The following is a 19,587-nucleotide window of genomic DNA, read 5'->3' on the forward strand; positions in this document are numbered from 1 at the left end:
CGCATGAAACTTCCGGTTTTGAAAGCAGCCGATAACAACATCCTAAAGGCTAAACTGACTGTACGAAAAGTTAGGAAAGTTTATTAAATTTATAATTATGCAGCATGGATAGTTAAAGTAAACATTCACAATGACTGTTCGATAATATGGAATTCCAACAGACGCCTTTTGAAGATGATTACGATGTGGGGGATGAAATTGGAAGGTAAAGTCTGCATAGTATCTCAGTATAGTATACTGTATACAGTAGTTTGATAGTAGTCAAGTCATAAATAGAATGAGTCAGCAACGATAATCAATGAGTTTTCTAATATCTTAATTTTATGACATTTATTGTTTATGTTGTAACATAGATTTAACCTATAGCTATACAATGTAACCTATGGGAGTGCAACCCGAGTATAAATCTCAATAACCGAAAATTATACCATAGCTATCCATGGTATAATTTTCACAATTATACCATGGTTTTGTTGTATAAGGTATTCAAACAAAAAAAAATTGTCAAGACCTTGCCGCAGCTGCCTGAATTTTTTGATAGGAACAACAAAGTCAGTGTGGGGCCACTAAGCTAAACTGCCCGCTTTGCACCAGCTGAAAAAATGATTGCTTAGGGTGGGAATCGAACCCACATACACCAACTCTGTTGTCCTATATTTTAAATGAACCAAGATTCGCTCCCAGAACAAACAAATAAAGTTTTAAAATATGTTGATTTTCAGTTATTAAATGGTAAACCTTCTATAGGCTCCACTGTACAGCTACATTTACATGAATTACATCTAACCGTTTGTTTGGCAAGGCGGGTTAGTTTTTAGGGGATGGAGGGGACAGGAAGCACGCCCCTCTTAAAGAACTTTAAATATGGTAAACAAATAACCTATTTAATAGTATTTTCAAATGTTGGCTTGCTTTACCCCACCCCCACTTTAAAAGTGTTTGATCCACACCTGGTTTATTAAACACTGCTGACATCTAGACTTTTAATGAGGCTACTCTATGTTTGACCGTTAAAATTAGATAGCTTTTGTTTACTCTAAACAGGAATATATATATGTTAGATATACTGTTCCCAGCTCTAAATGACCTATTTCTTTTTTTAAAATTATATCGTCGCATGTCAATGAATTTAATCGTGAACATTTTGAAATCCCGTTTAGTTAATGTATGCCATGGGCGAGGGGGGATAGGACCTTTATCGGGACTCCGGGATCGGGTGTTTTGAAGCTCGGGATTTCGGGATTGACCATTTCGGGATCTGGGAATTCTTTTTTTCGAATTTTCCGTGTAAAACGAAAGTGGCCGCATTCGTGTTCATCCTTAATATTGAAATGTAAGTTGTATTTGATGATAATACATAACATATATAAAGGTTGAGGATGAACACGGATGCGGCCACTTTCATTTTTGACAAAAACCATCTGAAAAGTGACATTTTTTGGCATATTTGGTACAAATGTAGATTTTTCATATTTGAGCTTGAATCGGATCGTTTTTAATGACTAAATCAGTTAAAATCTTTCACAGAAACTAATTGAATCAAATGAAATAGACACTTAAGTGTTTAAAATGTGGTCAAAATCTTTCGTCAGATGAACCTGATATTTGAGACCAAAATCGGTCCTTACCGGACCTACTCCTTTGCAGGAAATGATATGCCTCTTGTTTACTTATAAGTTACTTATATAACTAACAATAAGATTAAGACTGAAAAATTCAGAAAAGAAACAAAAAATGGGATAGGGTTTTTATTGACAACAAAGTTCTCACAAGTTGACGGACTTCTTTAAATGAATTATGTTATTCCCTCTTTTAGAGTGGATAGTGATAAAAAAATCAAAATGTCATTTACATTTGTTTGCTACTGACAAATGCATATGAATGTATATGTCGTGTACAAGTTGCGATTTTGTACAGGTTATAACATGTACAAAAATATTGTACATGTTGTAACTTGTATAATGCAAAAATACAAGTTATAACATGTACAAAAGTACCTCATACATGTTATAACCTGTACAAAATATTGCTTAAAAATGGTTTTAACTTGTATAAAATCGAAAAATAAGGATATTTTCCTATTATCGCAACAGATGATATTGACCTCAATAACATATTCATAACTTTTGTATTATTCCTTCATGTTAGTGTGTTTTCTCCTTTTTTGATACTGTAATGTCCAGGGGTCGGTATTACGAAGCATTCCTAAGACCTGTCATAAGATATATCTTAGGACATGTCTTATGATCCTCTTATGACTACCTATGGACATATCTTTATTTAATGAATTATAATTGTAAGTGTCCACTTTGAAGGCAATAGTAAAATACTTTCTTTCTAGTTGACACTAAAAGACATAAGAGGATAGCCAGGATAGATGTGTCTACAAATAAAATTGGGAATTGAAATGGGGTATGTGTCTAAAAGACAACAACCCGCCCATGGAGCAGACAACATCCAAAGTCCACAAATACATGCTTTCAAAGTAGAGGATATATATTTAAAACATCAAAATGACATTCGCCTCATGCAATGATCTTATAGTTTATAAACAAAAATTGAGTTATAAATTTACATATATGTCATGCTGAAGGCCAAAAATGTAGAAGAGTAGATCCAAAGATATTGATAAACAAGCATGGTCCAATGAAAGCTATTTCAGCTCTCTCTTACTTTTACAGAGTAAGCATATAAGACATTGTTTTAGTCTTTGCATGCTATAAAAACGAGAGGGAGGAGTATTTCCCAAAATTATTAGGAGTCGTTCTTAAATTTTATGGAAGAATTTAGTTACTATATAGTATCTCATGTAATTGTCATTGAGGAATGCAAGCTTTTAGTGAATAGTTTCACAATTATTTAAGCCATGATGGATTGCATGAAACATACAATTACATGAAAACACATTTTTCCAACATAAGTCATGAAACATATATTTCTGAAACTTTGTGATCATTGCCCTCTACAGAAAAAGACACGTTCTGGCCTATTTATTGTTGTTCTTTATGCATTGGTGAATTTAAATGTATATTTTACTTAATTAAAATTTATTTTAAATTTTGTACTGGTTAAAACCATTTTTAAGCAATATTTTGTACAGGTTATAACATGTATGTGGTACTTTTGTACATGTTATAACTTGTATTTTTGCATTATACAAGTTACAACATGTACAATATTTTTGTACATGTTATAACCTGTACATAATCGCAATTTGTACACGACATATATAAGTTAACCTGTATTCAACATTGAATAAAAACAGGTTCAGAAATCACAATTCAACATTTATAAATTTTAAATGTTGATTGTCAAAGACTCAGATCTATAAAGACTTTAAAGAAATACAAAGAATTTTCTTTTTAAATTTTAATACATATATTCATGTACATCTTGTACATGTTTACTGTAATACACTAATTGAGTATTGCAGCCCACTGTACATACGTACATACGTACAGGAGCCAGTTCTTTTACATTTTTTTTGTGTACATATATATGTGTAACTCTAATTGAAATGTACTATTTTAAATGTGCATTGTATATATATTTCTGAATTGCCATTATGTACAAAATGTCAGGCAATTAAGTCGTAGCAAATGGGTTTTTAATAATGTGTCAATGCAATATTATATGAGTATATCTTTACTATTGATAGTGTTTATTCATCTTATACAAAAAGATTGACAACTGATATGGAAAATTAATAAATAAACATTGTAATTTAACAATATATATCCTATATATCTTTAATGTATCATTATATTTGTTGTCTTTTTAATCCTGAGTGACCCTTGACTAACATATATGTGATTAGAAGTTCTGGTTTGACACACAGTAGATGTCATCTGTGGTTTAAATGTTAATGATACAATTGACAAATCTTCTTAAGCAAGATTAAATGATCAGCAAAAATAACTTTTGCTCAATTAAAGTGTTTTGTATGTAAACTATCTATTGAGATACAACATTTGTATTTCTTTTAAATTGTGTTATTTTAAATGATTACCTTAGCACTGGAATAAACTTGGTTTAAAGTCAGTCATTCAAAAATCTTTTACATGAAAGTTAAAAAGATATGGGTAATGTAATATTGTATGAAAATGAAATAAACAGGAAATAATTTCAAATTGTAATAGTGTTCTTGTATACATTTTAAACAAATGAATACAGCCTTTTGCTTACTGTCAACTCTTAAATTTAGATTAAAATTCATGCAGGGGTTTTCTGCCAAAACTTAAAGTAAACTAGAAATGCTGCCTTTGAAAACAATGAATTTTAGGTCCATAAGGCCTGACCATGGTGAATGATACCATTGTGAACTAAAATGATGTATTGACATTGGTTAATTTTCAATTATGGTCCTTAAATTTCAGCTGCCATCTATAGTGAAATTCCAAATTATATTCATTACTTTATAATCTGAATGTATCAATCAGAAAAAGCAACAAAATACATGCAATGAAAAAATAAAAAGAGTGTTGAAGAACAGTTTAAAGACCAATCCACATAACAATTTTGGTCTCAAAGACTTCGTTGTGCTGTGTCTTGTGTTGGCAATGTCAGCAATTGTGATTATGATTAGGTTACTAAAGTTAAACAAATCTTTTTTCTCTGTTACAGTTTATTTTATATTTAGTTTTAAAAAAATACAATTTTCACTTTTTTATTGCCCGTCCAGACATTGCCATGAACAATACAATAAACAACATTTATGTCATAATAAACAATTTTAAAGATCTAGAAAAAGCTAGAATTACCAGTTTTACATTTTATTTTCAGTAAAAAAATTAAAACTTGTAAAGCGAAACAAGAAAAATCTTTGTAAATAACAAAAACAAATGCAACATTAAATTAGAACTGAATCTTTGAGATTATTCTTTCAATCCAATTTTCTTTAATTGTAAGATTGGAGACCAATATTGGCAATAAAGTATACAATGTATGAGGTATAAAAAAAAAGAGGAAAATTCTAAAAATTCTTTTCAAAAATTTTCACTTGCATAGACTAGTGTATAAATAAAATCATCTACATTTGCATATTAAAGTATATAGGTATTTTTTAGGGGCAAGTACCTGTACTTTGTAGAATTTTAGAAGTATAAAACAAAATACTAATGTGAGCATACCATACATTTTTGTATATATATAGATTGTAAAACAAAAGACAATCGTTTCCTGTAGGTAAAGAAATAAATTTGTAAATAATAAAATACTTAATGTTCATATAGCCATTATATACATTTTTGTACCAGAAAGGTGTTTTTCATTTCCCCAATAAACTGTTTTAGCTTGTATTTTATTCTGATTTTTGGTTCTGTGTACATTAGTACAAGCTGATGGTGTTTATGATAAAGAAATAGCCTTAGGATTTTATCTTGTACATCATGTTGTAAGGGTCCTGAAAGATTAAATTCTCATCATATTTTATTTTTATACAAGATATTTAGTACTGTCAACTTTCTAAAGTGTAAATATTTAATGTTTACCCAAACAGAATTCTCAAAAGTTTATCGCGGGGGGGGGGGGGGGATGCACAATTTGGCAAAAATAAAAAGGCAGGATGACAAATTTTAAAATGTCAAAAAGAAGGGCAAGACAGAATAGAGTGAAAAATAAAAAGGCAGGACAAAGGTTACAAATAAATAAATAAAATGCAAGACCAAAATTGGTCATTCTAGGCCCCCCCACACACCCACAATACACACACACTCCATAAAACCCATAGAAATCAAATGGTAGCTCCCTATATATATATAGCTAAGTTCAAATCATTAAACCTAACAGACCATAGGGCTAGATTGTTGTAGAATTTTCTAACCAAAAAAGTAGCTATTTAACTTATGTCATGAGTTATTTTCTTTTATGTTTAAAAATTAAAGTTAATTTAAAATAAATAAGATTAACATTTATACAAAATAAACATAATCTTCAAACCACATTCTTAGAAACTTTGTGGTATAACAACAATACTTTATTTTAAGAGGGTTACACAGTTAGTTATATAACGTATCTTTCCTGAGGACGTCATAATAGAAAAGCATACACAAATTATTGTTGAAAAACAAAAACGCAAACATGTTTAACCCAGCCACATTCTGTATATATGTGCCTGTCCAAAGTCAGGAGCCTGTAATTCAGTGGTTGTCGTTTGTTGATGTGTTACATATTTGTTTTTTCGTTTATTTTTTGTACATATATTAGGTCGTAAGTTTTCTTGTTTGAATTATTTTACATACATGTATGTCATTTCAGGGCCTTTATTAGCTGACTATGCGGTATAGGCTTTGCTCATTGTTGAAGACCTAAAGTTGTTAATTTCTCAAATTCTGTGTCATTTGGTCTTTTGTGGAGAGTTGTCTCATTGGCAATCATACCACATCTTCTTTTTTACACATGTTCATGTTCTTCATTAGTATAAAAGTTAAATGTATCTCTATATAATATGACTGACAGCTGTGGATAGTAAACGGGGAATTGATATTAAATAGTAAATTTATACAAGTTACTTGGAGTATATTTATGTTCATACTATACTGTAAAACATGAAAATAATTTATATTAATTTAAATAAAAAAATAACGGATTTTGGAAAGAAAGGGGGAGGACAAAAACAAATTGGCCTGTCCCAAAGTACCTATGTGCATGATTGCCTCAATGTATTGTAAATGGTTGCATGTCCTTGTTCTGTGCTTTTTGAAAACAATATTAAATATGTTTGACTTTTCAATCATGATCAGGCCTTGAGGTCATAAAACTTTCGAGTAAGTTTTTCATACTCGTACTCGAAAATCAACCAATCAAAACATTGGATTTCATGTTTTGAGCATGATTTTTGTGCTCCAAGCACTGAGCAAAGTTTTATGACTTCAACCCCAGGGCTAGAAAAAATATCTTTTTGAGCTTATTTTTAACTCGGGTTTGTAGGTGACAAAACAATAGCAGGTAAAGCTATACATTGAATACATTGAACATATATATGACAGGGAAATTATATAGTATTTCTGAGATTGGATTGCTGGTTGCAATGATCAAACATAATAAGAGTAATAAATCTATGGACTGTGAAATTAGAAACCTGAATTTTATATGTTTAATGAACATTTTAGCTGTGCAATGACTGAGCATTGCATAATAGTAAGAATTATTTTTGGATGTCTTGTATCATGTTTCTTTTGAATTGCTTTTGTGATTTGGAAGATTTACTTGATTTAGTGTCAATTTAAGTCTCAGCTTACAAACTTACAGAGAGATATTCTGTCAATTCTGACCAACATTTCATACTTCAATGGTGCATTTAGGGAAATCTAGAAGTCATTTCACACTTCATTGACCTTGGAAGTTGAGATTGATGCCTGCCTACAGTTCTTAGTGTGCTTCTTGACTCAGTACTGTAACTTCTTCAGCTGTATGTAGGAGAATCTTGGGTTCTTTAATTTTCACAAAAAACTTTTTGGACAAAAATTGAAATGTTCATGATTTAAGAGTATTTCTATGCCACCGTCATTGCAGAGGGGAAATGAAGTTTTACCATCGTCTGTCTGCACATCAGTACGTACCTCCTTAAATTGGTTTCTGTTCAAACAAAAGTTTGCCTCTGAATATGCAATACTTATAAGTCTTATTTGCACTAAGCACAGATCAAGTAGGAATTTTGGTAGAATTTCTTCAATCTTTATTGAGGGGCGAAAAGGGGCATCATGTGTCCTATAGACTCATTCCTAATTTATTTCTTTAAACAGAAGTTTTGACTTAAATCTGAGAATAGTTTAATAGTTAGAGCCAAACTGATGGTTTCTATATATAGTTTTATGTCTCTTCTGTAGAATAAAATTGAGAATGGAAATGGGGAAAAGGGGAATACATATAACACTTGCAAGTTCATTTATTCCATTGTTTTTCATAAATGGGAATGAAGATATATATATACATGTACATGCCCATGATATTATCCCTGTTTTTCTCTCTCTCAAATATATGGGAATGAGGAATGACATACATATACATGTCTATGATATTGATTCATGGTATATGTAGACTTTAAATACCTGCAATGCGTAATTCAACCTTGTTGCACAGTCTGTGTTCTAACAATAAACTTTAAAAAAACAAGATAATTAATGCAGCATTTTAAACATTTAAATGGGTTTTTCAATGTCACTTTACAGAAATTAATTTCACTATACAGAAAAGTTATAGATTTTATGACAGGTTAATAATGATGTTAAGATGAGAGCGTACAGTAAAACTTGTTTTAACAAAATCCTACAAATGCATTCACAATTTTACTTCAAACTTTTTTAAATTAACAATATCTGTTTTTTTAGGGTTCTCAATTTTATAATAATGTTTCAAATTTTCATGCGCTTTACATTGAGTTGAGCAATTTCGGTTGGACACTATAAACATGTGTGCTGCCAGGGATCTCATAAATGTTGACTGTGGTAGTGTAACCTCATTAAAGTATAATCCTCCTCTAAGTTATTCATCAAAGTTATCATGGTTATAGGGTAAATTGAAATTAATTGCTGTGGCAATATATTGCAAGCTTATTGAAAAGGATTGACTTTGTACCGGTGTGTAGAAATACCGCAAAGGACTTCTTAGTGCTCTAAGAAGAAAGTTTTTGCACTAAGGACATTAAAACGATGTTTTAGGACCACAAAGAACATGGATATAAGAAGATATAAGTATATAACTCATAATTTTAAAGTTTGGTATCAATAGCTTTTGTAATATTGAAGTTAAATGACTTTTTAATCAGCGTGTGCCATTCGACCAACAAAAAATTGCAAATTCCCAATCATCATGTCCAATCAACCTTATCGAATAAACAATTGTCTTTGATCGGTACTAATTGATTAGTTAATGGTAGTTGTTGAATAAACCTAACGGTTTAGCGTGGTATAATTTCAAGTTGATGAAAGAAAAATTAAAAATTGAATTTTGTGTTTACTTTGTTTTATTTTGTTATTTTGTTTTGAAGGAAATTGCTAAATAAAATTCTTCTGTTTTTTTTTTTAAAGAAGCCAATTTTGAGATACAAATTGAGAAAAAAAAATGCTTCTGATATTTCATTTCCTAATTTACAACACAAGAGTTTGCATAGTATTATACCTTGAAAGATATTTGAGAATAAAAAAAATGTGGCGTCCGTGGGGTTCTTCCAAACCCGATTACAGAAATGTTATAGAAAGACTTCAAGAGGTAAATACTATTTTATGAAATAACATACCGTTTTTTTTTTTTATTTTTCAAAAAGAGAATAATCATAACTTTGTACTATGACAGATACTTTTATTACTGATGTCATTGCCTTTTTTTTTTTACAATTCATCATAACTTTAACATTTGAAGATGAACACAATTTTCTTTTATAATGTAATGGGCATAGTGGTTTGAGAAACCAATATATTCACAATGGTGTAGAAGTTCATTTTCAAGTTAACTTTGGGTTCAATATATACAAATCTGTTATTCTCCTCCACATGCATATTTTGTATGATTATAAAATGTTATGTTATAAATATAACACTAATGCATTTAAAAAATAAATGTAAAATTTTTTGTATGATAATAAAACTTAATGTGATAAATATAACACTAATGCATTTAAAAAATACTGTAAAAAATATATTCTTTAAGCTGTATTGGTTTTAATTAAAACTGTTATTATTTTAGGTTATCTTTAGTTAATCTAGTACTCTGTATCCATTAAAAGTATTTCGATTGAACAAAATTCTACAAAAAACTTGATATTATTAGTTATTAAAAACAAGTTGAATCGCTATTGCACGTGTAAAATGTATATTTCAAGAATAAAAAATCGTTAACATCGCAAATTGTATTTTAATAATAAAAAAAAAAAGATAAACTATACAAAAAGGTACTAGCGCACAAGACCTTAACAGACAAAATGATTTCCTCATCAAATGGGAAACTCGTCATTCCAAATGTGAAGCGTCTAGCTCGTAAGCCAGGTCAACGGCATAGACCAAAAAGTGCAGCTGCAACTTGCAAGAACAATGCCGCGGTTTGCCAAATGATTGTACTAGTATATCTTTATATGTAAATATGTATATCAATATAAATTAATTTAAAAACTATGTTATTAACTGTTATATTTTTAAAATGTCATAAACTGTTATGTTTTAAAAATGTCATAAACTGTTATATTTTAAAAATGTAATAAACTGTTATATTTTGAACAATGTGTATCCTTATGTGTTTGTAAACAAATATATGTAAACAAATATATACATGTTTTAACAATTTTAAAATATCTGTATATAAATTTACTAGAGATCAGCAAAAAATAAGCTTTACAAACAAGTAAACAAAATTAAAAAGCTAAAATCAATAAATAAGAGTAGAAAATACGTTATTACATAGAAGTTAAAAATAAAACAGACAGAAATACAAAATAAACACGACAGTAACAACAAACACAGAACATTTTGAAATATCAAAAACCATATACATGTTTAATCAGTTTATAAGTGGATTATAAACGGGTCAAGGTTGAGCGAACATGAATTTCTATCGATTACACAGGTGACAATCAACTGATTGAGGCGCGTGTCGATAAAACATTAAATAACTTTCTAATTACAAAAGATATGATTATAAAATTTGAAATTATGAAGTTTTTCAAAGTATATTTCTACATGCCATGTCCTTTGTGACTGTTGTATCATTCCATCAGGTCCTTAGTGCACATTTTTGTTCTTAGTGCACTAAGGAGGTCCTTTGCGGTATTTCTACGGACCCACTTTGTATAGGTGTCACTGTATTAGATTTACAAGTACCAGCTTTTAAAATTGTTATCTTGCAATTGAAGCAAAATACCATTCAATTTCTCATAAAATGCACTAATACCTGGATTAATTCCAGAGATAGCAAGATCTAATGGGTTTCAATTTAATATGAAATCAAATTTATTGCTTGTCAACATGGTCAAATTATTACATGTTCATGTAACCTGTAACAACATGTTCCATGTAAGTGCATGTTGTCCTTAATGTAGAACAATGTAATAATTGCATACATGCATATTGCCAGATTAGTATACTTACCAAGTTACCATTAATTCCCAGGCCAGTCTTGAAAAGGGTAAAGGGATAGAGTTTTCATTCAAAATATCTACAGTTGTACTCAGAAAGTGTACCCTGTATTTTGCAAAATTCTGAATTATCATTTTTTAAAGGATGCATTTATATTAACAATCTTCTAGACTCTATAAATTAAAAGTTGTCTAGGATATACAGTTTTTTGCCCAATTTTAGTTCTTATTGAATAATTCAACTATTTTGAGATTTAAAAAATGAAATGAGAAAGACTCTTGATATTTTTTTTAAATACTGGATAAGTAATCAAAGAGGTGGAATGAAGCTGAGATGATATTAAAAGCACTTGCTTGTGTTGCCACCATAATATGAATACACAAGACAAATTAACCAGCTTAAAGGTTAACTAGCCATTATTTATTTTTCTTATCATACCAGACATTTCATGATAGATATATGCCACTTTTACTTACTGACATGTTGACATGTGACTAATTGGTCATAAATGAAGGTGAGTTATTCCCCCTAATTAGTGATGACAAATTAAAGTAATGTGTATCTGTATGTGTCTGCAAACACTTATCTCCTCTTAAGGAGGATATATAAAGAAAGTTCTATTAGATCATTGTGTTAATTAATTATAATGAACCTTGTTGTTTATTTTTGCTCTGACCTTTTGAACCATGCTTATAAGTTTGCAGTGGTCAAATATAATTCATCTTATTAGTTTTGGAATGTGTGTAATTTGTAGTTGAGTCAAATGCAGTAACTTGCCCTCTGCAAGCAACCATCTTGAAGAAGGAAAAATTACAATTTGAATTGATTTCGAATATTGAATGTGAATAAATTGTATCATGATGAAATAGACATACTTTTTTATGTCCCAGCAGCAGCAGAGGGGATAAAGTTATTCAACTTGTCTGTCTGAATGTCGTAGCATTAGTTTTGCCTCAACTATATTTTATAAAACTAATTGTAAATTCAGAAATTAATTTATATTATTGCGATGGTTGAAGAATGGACAAAAATGCAAGTTTAATTATTAAGATTTCAGGAAAATATATATATGCAAACAGATATACATGTACCAGATAACAGAATGTGAGTTCTTGTTATTTGTTGCAAAATTCGCAATAATAAAAACCTCACTGTAGTTTTTAAATTACAGAATATATATAGATCAAGCTTGAACTTGGACGGCATCACTTTCAAAGTTCTCAAGTTATGTGCCTTTATAAATTGAAAAATTTGTCATTCATTTACAAGCACAGGCATCTGTATTCTATGGACACATTCTTCATTTATTTTGTCTGTCATTTTGCAATAGTTAGCTTCAGGATTTGTCTTCCGTGTGGTCTTTCTTTTCATTTTGACATAACACAATCACGATATGTTGTTAAAAGTAGTCAAAGATTGCTCTGATGTCAGCAACCTGTTATGGGGACTGACTGAGGTCTCAATTAGACTTGTTCCCCAAACTAGCACTAGGACTAGTCCACACACAGGCTTTTGGATGAAATCTTGGACTAGCCATGCATTGCTTGAAGTTTTGGGTATTTTAATAATTATACTATATATTACTGTAATATATAAAGTATAATTATTAAAATTCTTTAGAATCTACGCTAATGATGGTACATAACATAAATAACTTTAAACTGAATCAATATACATGTACAGTAATCCTATATGATCTTATGAAATTATGTAATTCAAAATCTTCCTGACATATAAACCTCTGAGATGACATGTGGTATAGCATTTAAAAATAAATTTTGAATGAATGGAAAACCTAAAAACATCTGCCTCTTATCTTTCCATCTCATCTTAACTTTCTGATTCAGGTTTTTAACATCCCAGATAGATAAACAAAACTTTTACTGATCTTACATATGTTTTCTTGATTGAACTATAATTACAAAACTTGTAGAAAAGTCCTTCAGTTTAAAGAATTTCCCAAAAGAAAGGAGGCATTCTGCCAACATGATTAGAAAGTTATACAGAGAACAAAACAAGGAATTTCTAGTTTTCTAAATTCTATTTATATATATGTGAGAAAAATGTTCTTGCTTCATTAATTAGGACCAGTAATAGATTTTAGTAATATTAATGTTATATAGTTTTTTTATTTCCATTTTATATTAAATGATGTTATGGAAGGAAGTTTCCATTTAACATACAATTAACAAAGATTTCAAAACATGCATTACACATATTTTAAGATTCTCTTCTGTTATTATATATATTACTTAAGTAAGTACGTTATCTTGGTTGACCAACCATATTCAGTGGTATATTAGGTCCCATGTTGTTTCTTTTAAGTCTCAACTATTGAAGTATTGGTATCATTTTCATTGTTGTGTAGCTGAGAAATATATGTGTCCATTTTAGTAGTTAAAAAAGTTAAATGTGTTATTATCAATTAATTTATAAGTAATTAAAAAACAGAAATGTACCACTGGTACCTGTCAATCTGACTTTTTGATACCTGGCCTAGTGAGTGAGGAGTTGGCTTCATTTTTTTTATTGTAAATGCATTTTTGAATGAAACATATGAAGTAAAAAATACATTAATTGCTTGATTAAATGTCACAACCTTAAATTCTATGAGTGCATGATAAATCAGAACATCTGTGGCTATTATGAAGAAAAAAATATTAATTTTCATCATCATTATATAATGATGAATTATTATTTGTAGATAGTATTTTTTTAGTACATCTGAAATTGATCTTACATTTCACTGATTTAAATAAAAAAGGAATTTTTTATAAGATTTTTTCCTGACAGTGGCAACTTGTCTTATACTGATGATTTTGTAAGATTGGTCAAGTACAATACAGTCTCTGAGTCTGGGAATCTAATTAGTTACCTGGGAAACATTGTGAAAAAAAGATAAAGGTAATTAGAAGGTATTGTTGTTTTACCAACAGACATGACAGACATAAATAGATAATTTAGATAAAGATCATTTTCTTTATCTTCAACCAGTTTGTCAGAAATGGAATGTATAGAAGGAAATAGATATTGATGAGAGGTCAGAAGACTAGAGGTCTATATGTACTTGTTGTTTAAACTGTATGTGCTTGTATCATAATTGTACTGTCTTCTGTCTACAGTAGAATAGATTTGATAGTCAAGAAAGTTTATGTTGAAATCGTAGACTTACTAGACTATGTGTTCTTCATCTTTATAACTATAGAAGATTTATTTCATAGCCTCTATACAGAGAAAATGGTAGCCTTTAACAAATATATTGTGCACCTCAGCAAAATTCACCAACCATCACCACCTACAGCAAATTGTGGTTTTGTAATAGAAAGAGATCACTTAAACAAAACAAAAACAAAATATAAGGGGTAAATAACCTACAATGGTATATGTACACCCTAAAAAAGATTTTTTCTTTCCCAGTGTGTAGTAGTTGCTTATTTAAATTTAATCAATATTTGTTACTACTGCATGTGTCTGGATGGTTCCCACCAAGATAATGGCAGTAACAATCTCCAGTTAGACTAAAAGATGACAAGACACTCTAAAACCTGTGTTTAAAAGTAAAACAGTAAAAGTTAAACTTAATGATAAGTTTATAAAAGATGTTAACATTTGCTCTGTTTGGAGTTAACATAATATACAAATAAGGTCATCAAAGGTTGATGTCCTTTAAATATTTGAGGAGGATAAAAGAACCAACTGTCTTGTCAGTTTCGACTGTCACTGAGAAGAAATTACAACTCAAAATTTTCAAATTATAAATAGTAGTATTCTGTTTTCATTAGAATCGTCTATTTAAACTGCAATTTTGTTGTAAAAGTTTGACGGGATAATGAATCTGAAATTGAAACAGATTTCCGCTGAGATGATTTGGGCTTTGTTACTGGATAATAACTTGCCACTTGATATATAGGTACAGTAATACATAGTATAGGTAATCTATGGGACTGAAGTAGATGTTAATCTGTCTTTGAACTTCACTTTGTACAAATATTATTTTACTAACAATAAAAAATCAATGGTTCAATAATTTGAAACCTATACAAGGTAAAGATTGAACTGCATAAACATAAGTTTTTTTGTTGTTACAAATTGTTTGATGGGTTTATATGAACAATTTACATGTAGTATATACATACCAGTCAATGTCCTGTCCTTATAAAATAATGAGAGAGTTGTATCTTTTTTATGGCCCCGCAACGAAGTTTTACCCTTGTCCGTAATTCTGTAATTCTGTCATTCCGTAATTCCATCATTCCGTCATTCCGCAATTCCATCATTCCGTCATTCCGCAATTCCATCATTCCGTCATTCCGCAGCAAACCATTATACTTAAGAAATAATTCTTGCATGCCATGCTCTATGCTCATTTTAACATGGGTAGGCATTATATTTGTTAATATCTTAATACCGAGCGTTAGCGAGGTATTAAATGTTTACAAATATAATGCCTACCCATGTTAAAATGAGCATAGAGCATGGCATGATAGAATTATTTGGATTCTAATAGGAATATTTTGAACTTTTGTACTTCAAAGCGGACCTATAGTAGACGCTCAAAATGTCGCCATTTTGATTTGATGAACAAAAACGTTATAGAAAAATCAACAGTTTGTCAATAAAAAAGATCAGAAACATTTAAACTTACTTTTAGAATTTTTTTTTTTAATTTCCTAGCGAACAACACCAACAAAAATGTCCATTTTGATCTCTGGTGTTGTTCAAAATTCATCTGACGTTGCAATTTCAATTGTGACGTCAATCACGTGCAGCCCATGTTCTATTCGAATTAGAACATGGCTTTGTACCCAAAGCTAAAGAAGAACGTCATATTAGAATAACCTTTTTTCTAAATGCTTTCAGATATTGGGCTGATTTTTGGTATGTGAACTAACCATGACGAGTTACAGATCAAGTTTAAGTTTTGTTCCGCTCTGCTAATTTTTGCCAAAATTAAGGGTTTACAACTTTGAAAAATGTTGAAAATCACAGTTATACAGGGTTTTTTTTCTATATGCCTCCAGGTTTTGAGCTGATTTTTGATTTGTAAGACTACCATCATGTTTGTGTCCATGTGTGTTTTTGAAATTGCAGATTTTTCAACTTTTTGAGACGGGGCCATTCGTGTCGCTTTGACACATCTAGTCTTAATTGATATCTGAAAATGAGGTATTTTTAGAAATTCTGTTATGATATTAAAGATAAGTTACTATGAACTTATAAATCATCACAGTAAAATTGGTTAAAATCACTTGTTACCATATAACACAGCTGGAAAAGGTTACACCACTGAAGTTTGAAACACAAATCAGATTCTCTGAAGAAGCTTCCAAGAGACTGCAAATTTTATTATAGCCCAAACATATATCTAATCCAAATAAGAAAAAAAATAAGAAGATGCGCCAATGAGACAACTCTCTATGTTGATGTGCAAGGGACCAAATGTCACAGAAATTAACAACTTTAGGTCACCATACTGTCCTCCAATTTCCTATTCCTCTCAGGAATCACCTTGATTTTGATCATTCAGACTCTTTTCATCATCAGAGAATCATTTTTTTTGCATTATTCAAAAATTTGTTTCTAGTTATTATATGACCTCAAATTTTTATGGGGGTTTGTATGCTACAATGTTGTCATCGTCCGAAGACACATTTGGTTTCCAGATAATAACTTTAGTAAAAAAAATTGGATTTTTGGGGTCTTTGCACAGGCACTCTGGCTTTCTCAACTAAAACAGCCAAAAGTGCTTAAGGTGGCGTTAAACACAAACAAACAATCAATCATTCAATCATGTTGAACGTGACAATATGGAGGATAATCAGAAAATGAGCTATAAAGTAATACATAAGGCAGCTGAAGTACGTTTAGCTACTTATCGCAATTGGTGTAGTTACAAATTTTTTCATTAACAAAAGACATTATTTTGATTTCAATTAAGAAATTTCAGTTATCTTGTTGAACAGGAAGAGATTTTAGCCCATTTCTAATCTGTAATGGACGAAAAAAGGCGATAAAAGTTTCATATTCCTACTATATTTCCTTTACTAGGGTTTAAATGGTAAATTTATTCCATCATGCAATTGATTACTTCTCTGAAATCAGTCGAACAAAATTGGGTGACTTGTAACTTAATTTAAACTATGAAGTAATTATCTATCTTAACAACTTCCCCCAGATGTTTACAACAGACAGTAAACTACATCAAAAGGTAAATCATCATGGTGATCACCTGAAATTCATTACAGCAGGTCCAATTTCCATTTTTTATGTACATGTCAGTTTCATGATAATAGCTTTATTGGAAGAATTTCATTAAGGTTTTATCTTTGTCACCCTATATACCTGGATAATAGTTTTACCCCATGTGGACTGTCACTACTGAATCAACAGAATCAATATATCGGAATTATAAAAGTAACTTAAGATTACGAATGTTTGTTTAATCACATTGGACTGTCAAACCCTGTAATTTTGAAAAGAAAAAAGTTGTTATAAGTCTTCCAAACATAACAATTTTATTATGTTATAAAGTTTTGTAAGAAAATTCTTGTCCCTGAAAATGGGGTCAAATTGCTTTCTTTACTTTTAGGAAAAAGTTCAGATTCATACTTGTGTAAAAATAATTTGTGAACTTTTTAATCAGTTATATTTCTGTAGCAAATATTTGTTCTGATTTCAAGACAGACAGTGAATGTTAAACTCATTAAAATTCTATTATACAGGGAAAGCTGGCTAAACCGAACCTCTTCTGGACTTATGGGTTGTTGTCTCTTTGACACATTCCCCATTTCCATTCTCAATTTTATTTAGATTTTGTTCGGTTTAGCCGATGTTCGGTTTTATCAGGTTTACAACGCATACTATTTGATATGACGTCTCTTAAGAACATGTTTGGTTTATTCAGGTTTTCGGTTTAGCCAGGTTTCACTGTAGTTTCAGTTCTAAGAGATATGTGGAATATCATAGGGTTACATAATAGATAGATTGTCTTTGTACACCTGGTATTGAGATGAAATACTGTTTATCTAGGAATTGTGTCATTATTGTAGTCATAATCTATAACTGATAATACATCATCATCATCTGTTAAGTAATAATAAATGTTGATGTATAAGACATGTACAAGTTCTCAATGACATGCAGAGATTTAAGGTAATGGTAGTCATACTCCTCGTTTTATGGGACAGAACTCAACATATGATTCTTAGTGATTCATATGAAAAGGCATGCTCAGCTTCTAATGTAGCTCTGTGTCTTACTTAGCAAATAAAATGTTTTACTGTAAAAATTTTACATAATCAGTGAAAATTTTAAGGCCTCAAACTTAAAAAAGGGAGAGGTAAAAACTTGTTCTGCGACATATCAAATTTTGGGAAGAAAGATTGTTTTTGGCAATTTAAAGTAATTCATCATTTTTGTCCATTTGACCAAAATAATTTGTCTGACATTGCAAGCATATTGTATCCCACAATCAAAAGGTTATTGAAAAATGTAATTGTAATTGAATGTAGTTATTAAAAAAAATGTATAAATTTACATTTTGTAATTGAAAATGAAATTTGTAATACTCTAGTTCAGGGAAACAACGTGCATGTACAAGATTGATCATGATTTTGCGTTATCGACTAATTAGATACGAGATTTGATGAACTGGGGGCATAATCAGTTTATTGATTTATCAGATCGGCATCGTTATTACTGAAGTCAGATTAATGAATACTTTATTTTCAAGAAGCATATATGATACATGCTATGGCAAACGAAAATATATACAATATATGACAAACAAAAGACAGCAGAGAACAGATGTTACAGAGTATACAATAATATTATGACAATAAAAGTGATCTAATTTCCCAAGCTGAATTTAAATAATTGCATAGTTTTACTGTCAGAGATTTAAAATATTATCTAACTTGTGCCGATTTGGCCAAGAACAGTAGAACAAATATAAAATTCTATACGCACATATCTATACGTTGGACATGATAAAACAAAATGATATTCGTCCTCCAAAAAATTCATATTGCAACATATACAAATTCTATTTTCTCTTTGAGAATTGAGATAACGACCAACTTCAACATTTAATCTAAGTGTGCCGCTACGCAATTTTGATAATATACTAGATACATTACAATGAAAATCTAAGTATATTTCAAAACCAAATACTAGTTTATATCGTTTATAAATACAAAGTTAGTTACATTCTTCTAAAGCTGAAGATTACAATGACATATTAAAACAGTCTATTTGACCGTTATCTTAATTAATCTTAATTACAAAAGGAACGGTTTGATATGTCACCTGACTTTAAGTGTACCTTCACGCAAAAATGGACAGATTCATGCTGTGATGTTCACTTAGCAGATCGTCTATATATTCAAGAAGGTACAGGAGCTATTTCATCACCATATCTTAGGCACTGATTTTAGGTCATAAAAATAAAAGTCAATCAACACCTAGGCCATATGGTATCATAAAGTTTTACCTTAAACTATTAATCTCACCAGGCGACAGTTAG

At 30.1% G+C, this 19,587-nt stretch overlaps 1 protein-coding gene across 4 annotated transcripts in view; it reads left to right on the plus strand.

Moving 5' to 3' along the window:
* Nucleotides 1-19,587, plus strand: part of LOC143072485 (death-associated protein kinase 1-like) — a 103,008-nt gene continuing 83,421 nt past the window's right edge. For 3 of the 4 annotated variants that reach the window (XM_076247416.1, XM_076247419.1, XM_076247418.1), the window contains exon 1: nt 1-205. In XM_076247416.1, coding sequence (XP_076103531.1) covers nt 147-205 — 59 coding nt within the window. In that variant the 5' untranslated portion in view covers nt 1-146. The remainder of the gene's footprint in view (nt 206-19,587) is intronic. The other variant, XM_076247417.1, reaches the window with a different exon arrangement.

The sequence above is a fragment of the Mytilus galloprovincialis genome, chromosome 4 (assembly GCF_965363235.1).
Source record: "Mytilus galloprovincialis chromosome 4, xbMytGall1.hap1.1, whole genome shotgun sequence".
Lineage (NCBI taxonomy): Eukaryota > Metazoa > Mollusca > Bivalvia > Mytilida > Mytilidae > Mytilus > Mytilus galloprovincialis.